Below are 17,131 nucleotides of genomic sequence, written 5' to 3' on the forward strand. Positions count from 1 at the left end.
AACTGGAATAAGAGGACAGAAATGTTGCAAACGCACAAAGCACATTACATTCTAATTAATCTATATATCCTATGTACCTGACTTCATAGGCCCTTCAAAAATATGACTCAGACCCTTCCGATAAGTGCAACCTTTTTAAGCATGTTGGAGGTGGGAAAGGAAGAGGGAGAAGAGAGAGCACTAATAATTATTTTAAGGAGCTGCAATAAAAACATGTGGCATACTAAAGAAAGGCACAAACATTTATATTTGTTTTTTAATATTTATATTGTGAAAATAACAGCAAGGTTCACTGGAGGTTGTTAATAGGTTTGCAAACCAGTATTTAAAAATCATGTCATTCAGGTTCCACTGAGTAAAATATTTGTCTACATAGGGTAGCAAACTATGTTAGTTCTATGCTGCCAATGACCATGCCCAAACAGTTGTCAGTAACGGAATTTGGCTTCCAGTTCAGGGCTTTAATTAGTGGTAGGAAATTTACTTCCTTCTAAAATCCTGGAATGGAACAAGGAGAACAGATATCCAGAGTCAACCAATTCCTTCCTCTCCATAAAAAGAGGCAGAACTTTTGCAATGTACTCTTAGCAAGAACAGAACTAGCCACAGGTTCATCATCTGAAAGTCTCTGCATCCTGAAAATTAAGGCCTTTGCGAAGGTAGAGGTTGGAGAGGGAAAGTTTTTGCTAAAGGAGTTCCTCAGATATTTATCTTTTCAGTCTAACATACATCTTTTTTCTTGTATGTTTCTTACAATAGTGCTTGTGGTTTCCTTGTTATTAATTTGGAGAAACATAGACTTTATCAGCAGCCACTAACCCTTTTATACACAGACCTGCTTCACATCTCTACTTAAATTAGGTAAGGAGTTAAGTATTTAGTTGCACTAATGCAACTTAATTCAAAGGTCTTTTCCCTTTGGCCACATTTTATAAGAATTAGATTTTAATATTTCTTTAAAATCATGTATCCGATATTGAAAATTCAGTGTAAATTCAGATATTCTGGGAGTTGGTAGATCCAAGTTCTGTCCCAACTCTCTAAATGATTATCTATGGTGTGATATGCAAGTCACTTACTCGCCTGGGCTCTATTTTCATAAGTTGTAAAATGAAGATTATTGAATCAGATGGTCTTTAAAGTTCTTTCCTTCTCCAAACATCGTGGTTTGGTTTTTTTTAACTGGCTAATGTAATGACTAAGAAATTATCAATCTCCTATTCTCTGGGGCAAAAATAGTTCTAGGTCCTTGGATGTGTGAATAAATATCAAAAAAACTGGATTTTGGTGGAGAATCATAAAATTGACAGTGGAGAGTTCTCTACTTTCTGGAGAGGGTCACATAAACCACTCCTAAAACCTCAAGTAATCAAGTGTCCTACACAGAACCCTGAGGGTCTTCCCCTCCCAGTTTGAGGTTTTTTTGGTTTTTTTTTTTTGAGCTTTTGATTAAAGGGACTATCCCTTGATTAACTTAATTCACTGAATGGGTGTAACCTCATTCAAAGCGAGAACCTGAAAAGAACTTAACCTGGAAGGGCTAGGGTCTCCCAATGCATCCTGGGCCATCTCCAGTCAGGCTACTGGACCCAGATGGCTCTGGAGGAGAAAGCGAGACTGCTGAACTTGCACAGCCCTCCCTCACTCAAATCAAAGTCAAGTGCAAGTCATGTCATCACTTCCCTGACATCATGGTCCTCTTCGAGAAGAAGGACAAGGGCAAACACAAAAACAATATAATGGATGGGGCTTAACAATGGTTGGTGACTTTTGTAGTAGTTGGTATGAGTTATGTTTTGTTTTGTTTTTTTCTAGTCCTTTCTGACTCAGGTTTTCTTGACAGACACTGGAGTAGTTTACATTTACATTTTATGAATGAATGAACTCCAGTTCATTTTACAACTAAGAAAATTAAAGTAAACAGAGTTTAGTGACTTGTCCAGGACCACACAGCTAGTAAATGTCTGAGGCCAGATTTGAACTCAGATTTTCCTGATTCCTGGCCTGGCACTCTATGCACTGCGCCACCTACATGCACTGACTTTACAGCTACCTTAAATCCTCTGATTCAGTACCTGGTAGAAATAAACAGCCATTTGGTATAGAATCACAGAAACATCAGCCAGTGTTTCCTTCAGAACTCATTTAATTTCATTCTATTTTTAGGCATTCCAAACAGAAGCCCTGCCTTTCTTTACTGGGTTGTTTTAAGAATCAGGTGAGATATTAACTGATTATTATATTATAATCTTGAAGTTCTATAAAATATAAATATAGTCTACTTCGTTATAAATGCATTCCATCACACTTCATCTCTTTGTCCTCGACTATCCTCTATCTACTAGCCATCTAAATGATTTCAAGTCTGTAATGCCAAATGTAATATGTTAATTGCACTGGCTTGAGGCCAGTATGGTGTAATACTAGAAAGACCATTGGACTCAAAATCAGGAAAAGCTGAGCTCAAATCTTACATCTGATCTATTCAAACTGGACTCTCTGTTCCTCACACATGACACTACAACACAAGCAGCTACGTGGCATAGGGTATAGAGAGCTGGAGTTGAAGTCAAGAAGATCTGAATTCATATCGAGCCTCACACACTTGGGCAAGTTACTTTAAACTTTTGTCCACCTCAGTTTCCTCATCTATAAAATAGGAAAAATGAGGATAAAATGAGATGATATTTGTAAAGCACTTTGCAAATATTAAACCCCATACCATTATCATCATCATCATCATCATCATCATCATCATCATCATCATCATCATCATCATCGTCATCATGTCTCCTATCTCCTTGCGTTTGCCCTTGGCCTTCCCTGATGCCTGGAAGACTCTTTCCTTACTTTTGACTCATAGAATACCTCTTTTCCTTCAAGATATGGCTTGATTAATATCTTCTACACAAACCTTTTTTGATCCTACCAAGAAGCCCTTCCTCCCTACTTTGTATTTAACTATTTTGTATTTATTTCAGTTATCTTTCTAATTATTCAACATCAATTTATATAGGTACTGATTGTGCCACCCATTAGAACTTAAACTCCTTGTGAGTAAGGATTACAGCATCGTTTGTACTTATACTCCCAGTATCATGCAGCCTGTACATAATAGATACCGAATAAATGCTCTGAATGCTATATATCAGCTCTGTAACCATAGGCACATCACTGAGCCTGTTTCTTCTTCCACAAAAATATTCACAATACTAAGACCCACTGATAATACCTATGCCTAATAATACCATTGATACTAATACCCATTAACGATGTCAAAGGAGATGAGAGTATCACATGAGAGCAGATAAAGTGCTCTGTAAACCTTAATAGTGTTTGTATGTATAAACTAGATTATCATCAATCTATTCAACTCAACTTCTTCAGGAAAAAAACAAAACATCAACGTCCACCAAAACTTACAGGTTTAGAGATGGTATACGAGCTCCACAGCGGCATATGGATTTCTTGACTAAATCCACTCACGTAGTCTTTCTGGTGAAGGAGACAGTATTCTTTGCTTCCTTGTGTAATCCTGGGCCTCCCATAAGGTAAATTTTCTTTCACTGTTTCCGTTTCTAAAGCATGAAAACAATTTCGGGTTTATATGTGTTTGGACATCATAGTATATTCAAGAAGAGAAAACTCCCAGACTAGAAAATGCGTGGGATTTTTAATCAGATGATGTCAAAAGAGACTATGCAATTCAAATTAGTCCAAAAGATAATAGGCAACAAGTTTATGATACACGAAAGTACACTTGGTTCTTTGTGTGAAATCACATCTAACGCACTCTATAGGATCAAAGAATTAGAGATGGTTTTCTCAGCTTTTTCTTAGACTGGCTTCCTCAGTTAATTCTAGATTCTAACCAGCCAGCCAATCAATAGCTTAGCTCAGTGGTTAATATATCACAAGCACCATACTTCTTGGAATGGCTTTCCTCTTGTGCATTTTTATTGATGCTACAAATAACAGTGTTCAACATGAGAACTTACTAAACTCATAAACTCCCACTAAGGCAGAGCTAGAATGGACCTTAGAGATCATCTCCTCCAACCCCACTCATTCTACAAAGGAGGAAACTAAGGCTCAGGGAAACTGACTTATACATTAATTCACATTAAAATATAGAGTACCAGCTCCAGAGTCAGAAGGACCTGAGTTCAAATTCAGCCTAAGACACTAGCTGTGTGAGACCCTGGGCAGGTTACTTAACCCTGATTACTCCCCCCCCAAAAAAAGCTTTAATATTTGCAATGAAACCCCAATGTTATAAATCATTTTACTATATTTGTATAATTGGACACCGGACTAGGGAGTTAGAGGAATATATGTGTTCTAGCCCCAATTCCTGCCTTAACTAATCATATAATCTTGAGGAGCTCTCTTATTTTCTCTGAGCCTTGGCTTCCTCATCCATACTGGCTCTTGATCCCAATGCAACTGAGATATTGCATTTGGTATTTTAGACCTTAAAGCATTTAGATGGCTAGTAGATAGAGGATAGTTGAGAAGAATATGATAGAGTATAATATAATGTGCTTATATTGAAGTAGAAAAGATTTATGTTTAAAACTCTTCAAGACTGTAATGTCCAATTATTTGATCTATTACCATAGGATACAGGGAAAGTATTAGCCAAGATGAACTCAGGTCCCTTTCAGCTCTCAAATTTTATGATTTGATATTATTTTTTAGTATATACGAATGATATAAATAAAATTTATGGCTACCCTGAAGGAATTCTAAACAGTAGTTTAGAATGAATTTCTATCAGATTAGAATGTAGAGACTCATGTGATTAAGGAGATAAAAGAATAAGGTAGAATAGAGAAAGATTTCTGAGAGATATGGAAGTTCAGACAGGACCTGAGAGAGCAATTCAGGTGCTAACATGAGGAGACAGAATGAAAAGATCTGAAAGTTCAGCAGTGTTGTCAAAAGGCTTTGAAGCCAAGGCCCTAGGTTAAAATCCTACCTCTGATGTTTACTCCCTGTATGACCTTGGGCAAGCCACTTAATCTGAGCTTTAGTTTCTTCAGCTGCAAAATAAGGAGGTCTGACTTAATAATCTCTAAGATCCCTTACAGCTCCAGATCTATGATCCTATGGTCTTTGTTCCCTTCCAGCTCTGAACTCTATAATCCTGTAGATATTTAGTATAGATTGGTATAATACAGGTCTAGTATAATATTGTGGAGAGTACCACTGGCCTCTAAGTAAGCATCATGTGGTTATTTCCTAGGGAATATATTAACAAGCAGAGGGCAGCAATCAGAATTGGAAATGATAAGAGGCGGGATTTATAAAACCCAAGAGAGTATAAGACAAAGTGGATGCAGTCAGTGTAATGGTAAAGGGGAAGAAATGAAGGTTACACGATAATCAGCTTCACAGACAGGAAAGAGGGACTTCAGTGATAACTGGACAATTAACTAAATGGTGTCACGCAATTCTATTTTTAATAGGGAGATACCAGATCCCAGTGCTCTGTCATCCTCATACTTTCTCTGGAATATTGTGCTTAGTTCCAGGACCCACAATTTAAGGGGGACAGTGGCAATCTGAAGAATATCCAGGGGAGTGGGGTTGGTGAAAGTCCTTCAATGCATTTCATGTGAGTTAAAGGAACTGATACGTTTAGCCAGAAGATAAGAGGAAATATATAATAGCTTCCTTCAAAAATCTGAAGGGCTGTCAGGTGGAGGAAGAATTAGATTTGTTCTTTTTGGCTGCTGAGGTTAGAACCAGGAGCAAATGAGTGGGAGCTGCAAAGAGGCAATGTGGGCTTGATGTTATAAAATTAATTTCTAACAATTTGCATCAAAAGAGCTCTGATTTCACTGATGTGGGTACTCCCTCCACTAAAACAGATTACAAGATAGATTCATCTTCCTGAGTTCCTCTGGCTCCAGAAACTTACTAGCTCTGTGATCCTAGGCAAGCCACTTAGACTTGTTTACCTCAGTTTCCTCATCTGTAAAATGAGCTAGAGAAGGAAATGGCAAGCCACTCCGGGATCATTGGCAAGAAAACCTCAAATGGAGCCATGAAGAGTTGGACATGACTGAAACAACTTAACAACAACAACAACATAGATATAGATGATATAAATATAGAATGATAATGGAGTTTTCAATAAAATAATGGAACAAAAAAAATTCATTGGGCCTAAACAGAAAATACAATAGGCCTCCACACTACTTCCTGGCCATCTCCAAACAATGCTACCTGAACTATGGCCATCATTCCTTATCTTCCCCCTCTAGAGCTTTGGACACTATATAATACATATACACACACATATGTGTGCATATTTTTACATACACATCTGTATAAACACAAATACATACATATGAAGAAGGAACCCATGTGGGAGACACTAGGGACCTGCTTCTAGGAAAAAACACCACGCATGCCGTTACCACAAGGGAGAAGCCTTTTTTCATTATATTCCTGACTCTATCCATGGGCAGTGCACTGACTCGTGCTAATTATGAACAATGGATAATTCCATCAGAGCTAATTACAAAAGTGTCTGGTACAATAGCGAAAGAATCAGTAAGCACATAGTCCAAAATTGAGATTGGGACTTGAGGGAGGGGGTGACAAATTTTGATCACAGAGGTTATTTATTGGCTGATTCTGATAAATTGCAAGACAGTGATAATCAGGTAACTGTTGATTATGGATGGTTATTCCTACTCAAATAAAATCCAACCAGTATAAACACAAAAACCAATTGTATGCTATGGCTATTAAATTACCCCTTTTTGTTTTCTATTGGCCTACCTTCTTCTTCATTGAGATTTAGATTTTGATTCATCTCTATCTCAGCATTCTGTAAAATGAAACAAATGACAATAAAATAAGAGATTTTTCTTGTGATAAAAGGAGGAGCCTATTTCTAGTCGCCCTATAAATTAGTCTATTTAAAAAGAAAGCACATTGAGCATTTTTGCCCATCCCAGTGAAATCTTCCTTTTTATACCTGACAATGTTGCCACAACTACCACTTAAAAGTTTGGCTGCTGTGACTGCTAGCTGTCTTCCAAATAACAGCCAGAATGTTGTGCTCTGAAAAATAGTCCCCCACATAAGACACCAGCAAAAAGAAAGATATGTTACGAAGTGTTCATGGTTTGTTCCTTGGTCCTCAGATAACGGGAATAAAGTAAAATGTAGATATTCAGTTAAGTAAAATAAAATTCTTTTGACAGTCTTTGAAGATTCAAATCCAAAATAGTTCATGATAAAATTTTTTATCTCTTTTAATAGGACAAAATATGGAAGCTAATTCATATACCTTGTCAAATCAAATCTATAAATATCTTTTTTTTTCTTTTTACTGAACCTGTTGTATCATCAGTGTAGGGACTTCCTCCATCAAGGCAAATTAGCACTTTCTCCACAACTATGGTCTTAGAAAGTTATCTAGAACACTGACAGATCTGACTGTCTAGCCTCAGGTAACACAGCCAATAGCTATCAGTGACTGGATTTGAACCCAGGTCTTCTAAACTCCTTTAGCCACGAGACCAAACTTCCTGCACTGTCACATAATTCATATGATTTTTGGAAAACTTGCAAAAAACTAAAATTATAAAAACAAGGAAGAATAGAATTTTAGTTAAAAAATGAGGGGTTTTTGTGTTCTGGGCAAGTTACTGAAAGAGAGTAGGTCTTCAAATCTTCTATAAAATCTATCCTTTGAACATAATGTGGAGTAGGCTAGAAAAGACAGGTTCATGGGTTAGAGGACCTTCCTTAAAGACCTCTATCCCATACCAAGAGTCATGACATAAGATGAAAAGAATACTGGACTTGGCATCAGAAAATATGGGTTTGAGTTCTGGCTCAGGAACTCACTTGCTATATATAATCCTATGCAAATTACTCAATTTTTCTGAACCTGAGCTTCCTCATCTCTAAATTGGGTATACACTACTTGCACCACCTACCTCATAGGCCTGTTGTAAGGAAAGCATTTTGTGAGCCTCAGAGTGCTATATAATTGTGAGTTATCTGTGGCTGTTACTGGTATCGCTTACCCGATCTAGTGCAGCACATGAACAGCTTAAATCACTTGTTGGCTCTGGATTAGCAAAGGGGCAAGAAGAAAGAGTGGACACTTCTTGGGGATGGGTTGGAACATAGAAAGGCACCTTCAAAAGATGGTTCAGACTTCCATGAGTTCCATTGTTTGGTGCTGGTTGAATGCGTAAGAGATCTGTTTTTTAAAAATATATATGATTATCATGTTAACACACACACATGATTAAAGGACTTTTTAAAATTGATGGCAACAGTTCCTAAATTCGGAAAAACAAATCACAGTGCACTGAACTATTTCCTTTCACAAATACTGTTCTACTACAAATATTCATTGTACAGGTCCCACCACCACTAGCTGCCCCCAACTTGTCCTGGTCACCTCATCACCTTCTGCTGTCAAAGAATCTGAATGGTCATTGCAAGTTGTGGAAGTAAAATCAAACCAAACTTGTAACTTTCTCAGCTAATGTGTATATGTGCAGCAGTGATGGGATTAGTTGATTTATCTCAGAACTAAAATATTGCTTGTTCTAATAGTTGCAACAATTGAAACTGAACAGTTGGGGAAACTCGAGAAAATTTGATATATACCGTTCTGAAAATAGCCAAGGCTTCCTTGAGATAATTTACTATCTTCTATTTTGTAACATTCCTTCACATAAATATTTAACCCAAAGTAGTCCCTGAGAATATTTTTATAGTGCATAAGTTATTTTATCCCGTCACTCAGAATTCTTAATGTCCAGTTTGAGAATCTCCCTTAAGACTGCTTATAAATACATATATACAAACATAAATAAATGTGAATTCAATAGACCTGATTCTAAACACAACATGAAGTTGGTTTTTTTTTCAATAAACTGAACCATAAACAAGACAATTTTTAGGGCCTGGATTTGGCCCACTGCAGTTATGATTAATAAAACAGTTTTTAATAACACTCACATGAGAAAGCATTGAGGTAGGTATAATTGCTAGTATCCTTAATGGAAAGAAATTAATATTATACCATTATATTAATAACTAATTATTACTTTGTGATCCATCTTTTTCCTATTTCTGTTAAGAGTCCACTCCCAAAAAGGTCAGTCTGCCTCTGAAGTGCCGGACTGAGTAATAAGATTACTCCTAGTCCCCAAGGCACATACTAATTAACTAGGGACTCCACCCAAAGGTGAAACCAAACTTTGGTCTATAGTATAAACAGAACCCAGTCTGGGAGAATCCTTTGCCTGGGGGACGGAACTCCTAGATATCCTTAATTTAGAGTTTAGGGCAACCCAGATTATAAAGGAGAAAACTAGCCAGAGAGGTCCAAATGGAAAGGGCTTCGCCTGCCTGGATGCCTGGAGACTGCTGCGTCTCAAGAGCAAGCCAAGTTCTCAGCAGGAGGAGCTGAAGACTTCTAGCCTACCTCCTCATTAAACTGCACAATCAGGGTTGAGTTGTCAAGGGAGTTCCCCGTCAAGAAGGTACACCCCTGATTTAAGGTGTTTCAGAATCTCCCTTGGGATCTTTGGTTAACCAAGAGAAACTGCTGACCATAAATTTATTGATTATTGGCTAGTCTAATTAATAAATTGATTAATTACCTAGAAACTGTCTTTTGAGGGTTTTATTCACATTAACCTATTGTAGTGTGCTAGCATAAAGCTACATATTTCATAAATTAAAAGGTTGTTTTTACACTCAATACAGTATTTTATTTTTCTCTATCTTTAAGGAAAGTGATACTTAAAAATACAAAAAAGACTTAAGCCTAGGTCATTATAATATCACCAAGATCTGTTGAGCACGGCAGGACAATGGTGATCAATTATGACTGTAACATGCACCCAGGGATGGCCAAGTATGGTCCCAATAGGGTAGAGAGTGAGCAGGAGGCATTGTAGAGCTGAGCTGGAAGAGTCATAGCCTAAGAGGCACCGTGGCATAGCAGAGAGATGCCTGACCTCAGAGACAAGAAGACCTGGATTCAAGTCCCACCTCCAACACAATACTGTCTATATGGCCTGGGCAAATCACTTGAAGTCTCAGTGCCCCCAAGCAACTCTTAGACTAAAAGTCTCAAAAAAGTTGCTGATCTGCGTTGGTAAAGGGCGTTTCCTCACCTTGAGTTGTGTATACCAAGGAAATCACAGGTGGGGGACAGGAGGCTGAAGTCACAGTAAGAAGGGATATACCTTGCCAACCAACTTTTCCTTTGCATATATGCATATGTATACCTTTGTAATATAAGAGGGAAATGGAGGAAAACGCCCAAGGCTTGTAGGATGGCATAGGGTAGTGGCATCCCCCCACTTCTCTCACACGCCCACCAAGTAATGAGCCCTGGAGCTCTAAACCTAGAAAGGATGTTGTAGGGGGCAGAGTAACATTACCATTATGGGGGGGTTGGAGGGGTGAGCAATCCAGGTTAAGTGACTTGCCCAGGGTCACATAGTTAGAAAGCATCAGAAGTCCGATTTGAACTCAGTTCCTCCTGACTCTATCCACTGGTGCTCTATCTACTGTACCACCTAGCTGTCCCTAAAATTACCATTATAATGAGTATGTTTCAGGTTTTTTTTAAGCCTCGTTTAAACTTTTGAAGACTATATTTTAACCAAAAAAGTATACAGTTCATATTAATAATTCCTGCTGAACTAAATGTTCTTTGTAATACAATGTTACTATCCCTAACTTCATGGTATGGCAAAATCAATTACATATATTAATTGGACTATATCTATATTCTAATGGATCAGAAAGATAATTAAGAAAAATACTTACACATGCATATTAGACTCAATTTCATTGAATATGAGGATAAATAATTCTAGACTCTTTACCTGACTTTTTATTTTTAATTTTTTAAAATTCCAATCTGTAATTTCATGGACTTGGAGAAACTCTTGGTATGGCAATCCCTTCTACTCAGGCAAAATGGAACTCCTCTGTGACTTAATTTCTTAAAGTTTCCTGGATCACTAAGAGATTAAATGATTTGCCCTTGGTAACACAGCCAAATACAAGTCAGTAGAAGGACCTACGCCCAGACATTCCAGAGTCTAGGGTCAACCCTTTATTTGCTAAGTCACATTGCTCCTCACTCAGACTAGATAAGTAATTTAGAATGGCTTTTGAGCAAGGATCTGGGCAATGAAACCCATTCATTTAAAGCCTCTTTATTTTGATTTTGAAAACTGGAAATATCTGTCCAAATATCATTTTTCCCTTCACTATTTTAGAAGCTTTGCATCTGCTTATATTATAAATTTCAATGAATGCTATGGATATTTCCTAAGACTCTGCCTTGGGCCCCTTTTTCCTCTCTTTAATATTTCACTCTAGGTGATTTCATCTCAAGGGAGATCAATGCAGATAACTCCTGCCTCTAGTCTCTCTCCTGAGCCGCATCCCCGTATTACCAACTGCCCATTGGACATCTCCAACTGGATGTCCAAAACATAACTTCTTACCTACCTTCCCAAATGTAATCCTCTTCCAAAATCCCCTATTTATGTTCAGGGTACCATCACTTTACCTCCCAATCACCCACATTTACCACCTCAGAAACAACTTCACATCTCCCTTTTCCTTTATCCCATATACCCAATCAGTTATCAATTCTTGTTGATCCTAACTCCATAATATCTGCCACATATAATCCCTACTTTCTATGGACAGTATCACTATTCTAGTTTAGGCTCACATCAACTCTAGCCTAGACATTTGAAATAACTTCATAATTGGACTCTAGACTCTCCTGTCTCCAATCCATCCTTCCCATAGCTGCTAGAAAGGATCTTCTCAAAGCACAAGTGGTCTGGCCATTTAACTCAAAAATTCAAGAACCATCAATTGTCCCCTACTGTGTCTAGGATAAAATTATGGAGGGAAATAAGGGGATGAGGGAAGGACTAGGCCTTTACAACTTTGTTCCAGCCTAATTCTACAGGTTTATTGTGCAATTCTTCCCTTCATGCATTATATTCCAGCCTAGATGTCTTAACTTGCTATTTTCTGAATGTAGTACTGCATCTCATTCTCATGCCTTTGTACATGCTTTCATGAATCATGCCCAAAATACATTTCCTCCTCACTTCTAAGAATTCCGATCTTCCTTCATGGCTCAGATCATTCCTAAAGAAAACTTTTCCTGATCCCTATAGACATTAGTGTTCTCTCCCTCATCCTCAAATTATCATGCATACTCTTATCTGTTTATATTGATCCCTAGTAGAATGCAAGGTCTGAGAAGGCAGGAACATTTTTGTTCCTTGTATTCCTAGAGCCTAGCACAGTGCCCTGATCATAGTCCCTTAATAAATGCTTGCTGGATTAGATACAGAGATATGTATCTATCCATCTATTCATCTCTTTTAATTTTCCTGGTAAAGACTAGAAATTGCCTTTTTTTCTCACTACTTTTATCTTTCTAATATCTAAGAGCTTGCAATTTTTCTCTCCTCCCCAACTCTTGCCCTCATACTAAGGGACTACAACATATGTTTCAGTTCTTCCTCATTCTAAACACTCACTTCCTCAACCTACTCATCTCTCATGAACTACTCTACCCCACCTCTGCAATACACAAAGGTGGTCATACCCTTGATGTTGCTATCACCCACAAATGAACCACCTCCATGTTTAAGCATTCTGAAATCCCCTTACCCAAACATAATCTATTGACTTTGCACCTCTCCCTCTGCCTTCCCTTATGTAACCCTATTCTCCATCCACACCATGACCTCCAATCCTTGGATCTCTCAATTCTCTCCCAGGCCAACCCTCATGCACCAGCCATTCTCTTTTCTTCTCCCCATCTAGTTTCCTTAGTGAACCAATTCAATTCTACGCTGTCCTCCTCTCTTGAATCCCTAGTCCCTTTATCAAACCACTGATTGTCTCTAGCCAAGCCTCAGCCTTGGATCACTCCCACCATCTGTTGCTTTTGTATACGTACCACACATTAGGTTGTAGAGCTCAATATTTTCAAAAGGTTCCACTTCAATTTTCTCATTAAACCCTGGTCCATGTGCCAAAAAGATGGCCTAGAATGAGAGTAAAAGAACAAATCTACAAGTAAAGATTGATAATCAAAGACAGAAAATGCAAAAACTAAAATGTATAATGAGACGTCATCAAAGTATAAAAAGAGAAGCTAAATGCCTTCTAAGTTATTTTCTTCATTGTTTCCCTTCACATTTGCCTCTAAGATCTTATATAAGGACTTTCTTGAATGAAAAAATCCTCAAACCCTTTGACCCAGCAATACTACTTCTAGGGCTGTATCCCAAAGAGATCACACAAGTGGAAAATGGACCAGTATGTACAAAAATATTTGTAGCAGCTCTTTTTGTGGGGGCAAAGAATTGGAAATCAAGGGGATGATGCCCATCAACTGGGGAATGGCTAAACAAATTGTGGTATATGAATGTAATGGAATACTATTGTGCTATGAGAAATGAGTAGCAGACAGACTTCATTATAACCTGGAATGACTTATACGAACTGATGCCGAGTGAGGGGAACAGAACCAGGAGATCATTATACATAATTACAGACCCACAGTATCTGTAAGGACTAACTTTGATAGACTTGGATCTTCTCATCAATGAAAGGTTCAAAGACTCTTGATGGAAAAAGTTATGCGCATCCAGAGAAAGAATTATGGAGTCTGAATGCAAATTGAGGCAAACTTCTTACTCTCTCTCTTTTTTTTTTCCTTCTGTTTTGGTTTCATTTCTCCTTTCTCATGATTCATTCCACTGGTTATAATTCTTCATTGCAACTGGACTATTAGGTAAATAAGTTCAATGTAAAGGTATATGTAGAACCTATGTTGGATTACATGCTGTCTTGGGGGACTCAGGGGAGGAGTGGGGAGGAGAGAAAATTTGGAACCAAAAAACTTGTGGAACTAAGTGTTGTAAACTAAAAATAAAAAATAAATTTATTAAAATTTAAAAAAAAAGAAATGAAGAGTAGACAGACTTCATTATACTCTGGAAAGACTTATAACAACTGATGCCGAGTGAGGGGAGCAGAACCAGGAGATCATTATACACAGACACACAGTATCTGTAAGGACTAACTTTGATAGACTTGGCTCTTCTCATCAATGCAAGGTTTAAAGACAGCTCCAAAAGACTCATGATAGAAAAAGCTACGCACATCCAGAGAAAGAATTATGAAATTGAAATGCAGATTGAGGTAGACTATTTGCTCTTTTTTTTTCTTCCTTCTTTTTTTGGTTTTGTTTCTTCTTTCTTATGGTTCATTACATTGGTTATAATTCTTCTTTACAACTAGACTATTATGTAAATAAGTTCAATGTGAAGGTATATGTAAAACCTATATCAGATTACATGCCATCTATGGGGGTGGGGGGAGGAGTGAGAGGGAGAGAAAATTTGGAACTCAAAAACTTGTGGACCTGAGTGTTGTAAACTAAAAATAAAAAATAAATTTTTAAAAAAAGAGAAAAAAGAAAAAATCCTACTTTCCAGTAGCCTTGAAGAAGCTTTCCAAAAGCAAGTTAGTTTGCAGACCTGCATTGATCCCAACCATATACAATCTTCCCAAAGCATAAGTCTGACCACCTAACTCTTCTGCTTAATAACTTCAGAGGTTCCCTCTTGCTTCTAGGATATTTACTACTTCTTGTTCTATTGATTTTCCACTAATCCTGAAATGAATGAGCAATAAGAATATAAACGATTGTCTATAGCCATCACAGTAACAGCTCTACTAATGGTGTCCCAGAAGAAGCAGACCCTGAATAACTAAGGATGAATACAAAAGTATATTACACAGGATCAGGAAGGCTCAATCCCATAACTAAGAAAGGCTCACCATTACTGCCAAGAACAATGACCAAAAAATACTTTTACCTATGTAGGAAAGCCTAAGGACAAGGAAGAAAGATATAGGAGTAAGATTTGGGATAGATGGGATCATAATGGGCAAAAGAGAAAGTGAAGGCAAAACCACTCAAATCTAATTTGGCTTACTTCTTCTACCAAAAGAAAAAATCTTCAAATTGTAAAGAATATGGATAGGAATTGGATCTGTGATTTAATTGGAACAGGGAAGTCCCAGATAAGGAAACTCCCTCTAGCAAAGCAGGTCAGCACCTTTTCTGAAACATAGTCTTAGGTGGTTATCCAGAGCACCAAGAGATTAAGTGACTTGTCCTGAGTTACACAGTCACTATGATTCAGAGGCAGGACTTAAAGCCAGTTCTACCTGGCTTTGAGACCAGTTCTCTTATCCATTTTGCCACTCTATGCCTCTCAAATCTTCAAGGATAAAACAAAAGTAGTCAACAGGAAACCGAAACCCAAAATAATGAGAAGTGGGTACAAAATCATTTATTGGCCAAATTCATGTCACCAGACCAGAATGAAGCTTACACACTAGAAAGCTGCAAGAATAGGACCATTGAGCTGGAAGAGATGATCTTTCAAAAATCATAGATAATATTGTATAACTAAAGTTAGGCGAATGTACTGATATCGAAAATGAGGAAGAACATGACTTTTTCAGACTTTAGTGAGTTTGACTTCATTCTTGTCAAAATTCTCTCATGCATTTGTGAAAGAATGATTCATAAATGGTTAGAAAGGGAAGTGGTGATCTGTAGGTAGGAGACAGTATGATTTCATTAAGAATAAGACATGCTATGCAAGACTAACCTTTTTCCTCTTTTTTGACAGGATTACTAAACTGTTGGTCAAGGACTGCTCTAGACATATTTTCACTGGAGTATATGGATCATGATATATTTCAATATACCAAAGTCAGGATATATTTCCATAGAGTACATAGTCTCTCAGATATTCTTGTGAAACAGGCAGAAAGATGATGAGAACTAACTGATTAGCACAGTTGGAACTAAATGAATAAGAAATGGTAACTAAACTAAATGGTGATGGTAATGGTAAAGTCATGGCCAACTAAAACCTGTCATAACGACAACAATAATAATAACATTAACATAGTGCTTTAAGGTTTGCAAAGTTTTACACGTGTCACCTCTTTTGACCTTCTCAATGACCTTATGAAGTGGGTTATTTATGGGGTTATTATCATACAGATGAGGAAACTGAGACCGAAAGAGGTTAAGCTAGTTGTCCACACTAGTCAAACAACTAGTAGTTATGGTAATTAATCAACCTAGAGGGAAGTCATTAATGAAGTGTCATAGGTTTTTGTAAACAGGTTTTCAACAACTTTATCAATGACTTGGATAAAAGTATGGATTCCCATGTTTAAAAAATTTACAAATGATCCAAAGCTGAGAGGGCTGGCTAATATGTTGGACAATGAAATCAGAATCAATAAGATTTTAACCATCTGGAGAGAAGAATTAAATCTATTAAGATTAATGAGGATAAAGGTAAAATCTTGTACTTGGTTAAAAAAAAATAACTGCATAACATAACCTCATCCCATATTTACGAAGGAGATATACTATGATCACAGGCCTACTGATGGATTATTTATTTCTCATCCGAGGACCAGACTGCCTAGACTTGGAGAGACTCATCAACAGATGAGGAATTTTTTGGCCACAGCAACTTATAAAAACTATCTACTAGTGAATATATGTGTGGAGGTTATGTGGAGGGTGCCATCTGCATTCTACAGTGATAAAGCCATGAGTCTTTTGAGGTCCTGAAGATGAATATACTTTTCTTCACAATAAGGAGAGTGAGCAAATGTGCTGCCCTTATTCCATCTAGGCACCTTTCTATTTGGGTAAATATGTGTATTCTGGAAGTCAAATGAGACTAAGAGAGGCAGCCTGGGGGCAGCTAGATGGCAGTGCGTAGAGCACCAGCCCTGGAGTCAGGAGGACCTGAGTTCAAACCCAGACTCAGACACTTGACATACTTACTAGCTGTGTGACTTTGAATGATAAATGATTATAGAAGATCCTCCATATTACCGTGTAAGCCCGGTTTTCCCTTCCCGCCCCACCCCACATCCCCTAGCTCCTGCAAGATCTTTAAACTAGGAGACCTAGAAGCCCCTCTCTGAGAATGTACCTCTCAGACACTCCTCTCTGACTGATAGGCCTGAA

At 37.6% G+C, this 17,131-nt stretch overlaps 1 protein-coding gene across 2 annotated transcripts in view; it reads right to left on the reverse strand.

Moving 5' to 3' along the window:
- The window catches only part of ENPP3 (ectonucleotide pyrophosphatase/phosphodiesterase 3), a 144,226-nt gene that overhangs the window by 27,464 nt on the left and 99,631 nt on the right, over window positions 1-17,131 (reverse strand). For both annotated transcript variants that reach the window (XM_036768022.1, XM_036768023.1), the window contains exons 18-21: window positions 13,007-13,094; window positions 8,055-8,233; window positions 6,796-6,844; window positions 3,424-3,578 (exon numbers count right to left, since the gene is read on the reverse strand). In XM_036768022.1, coding sequence (XP_036623917.1) covers window positions 3,424-3,578; window positions 6,796-6,844; window positions 8,055-8,233; window positions 13,007-13,094 — 471 coding nt within the window. The remainder of the gene's footprint in view (window positions 1-3,423; window positions 3,579-6,795; window positions 6,845-8,054; window positions 8,234-13,006; window positions 13,095-17,131) is intronic.

Source organism: Trichosurus vulpecula, chromosome 7 (assembly GCF_011100635.1).
Source record: "Trichosurus vulpecula isolate mTriVul1 chromosome 7, mTriVul1.pri, whole genome shotgun sequence".
In the NCBI taxonomy this organism is placed as follows: Eukaryota; Metazoa; Chordata; class Mammalia; order Diprotodontia; family Phalangeridae; genus Trichosurus; species Trichosurus vulpecula.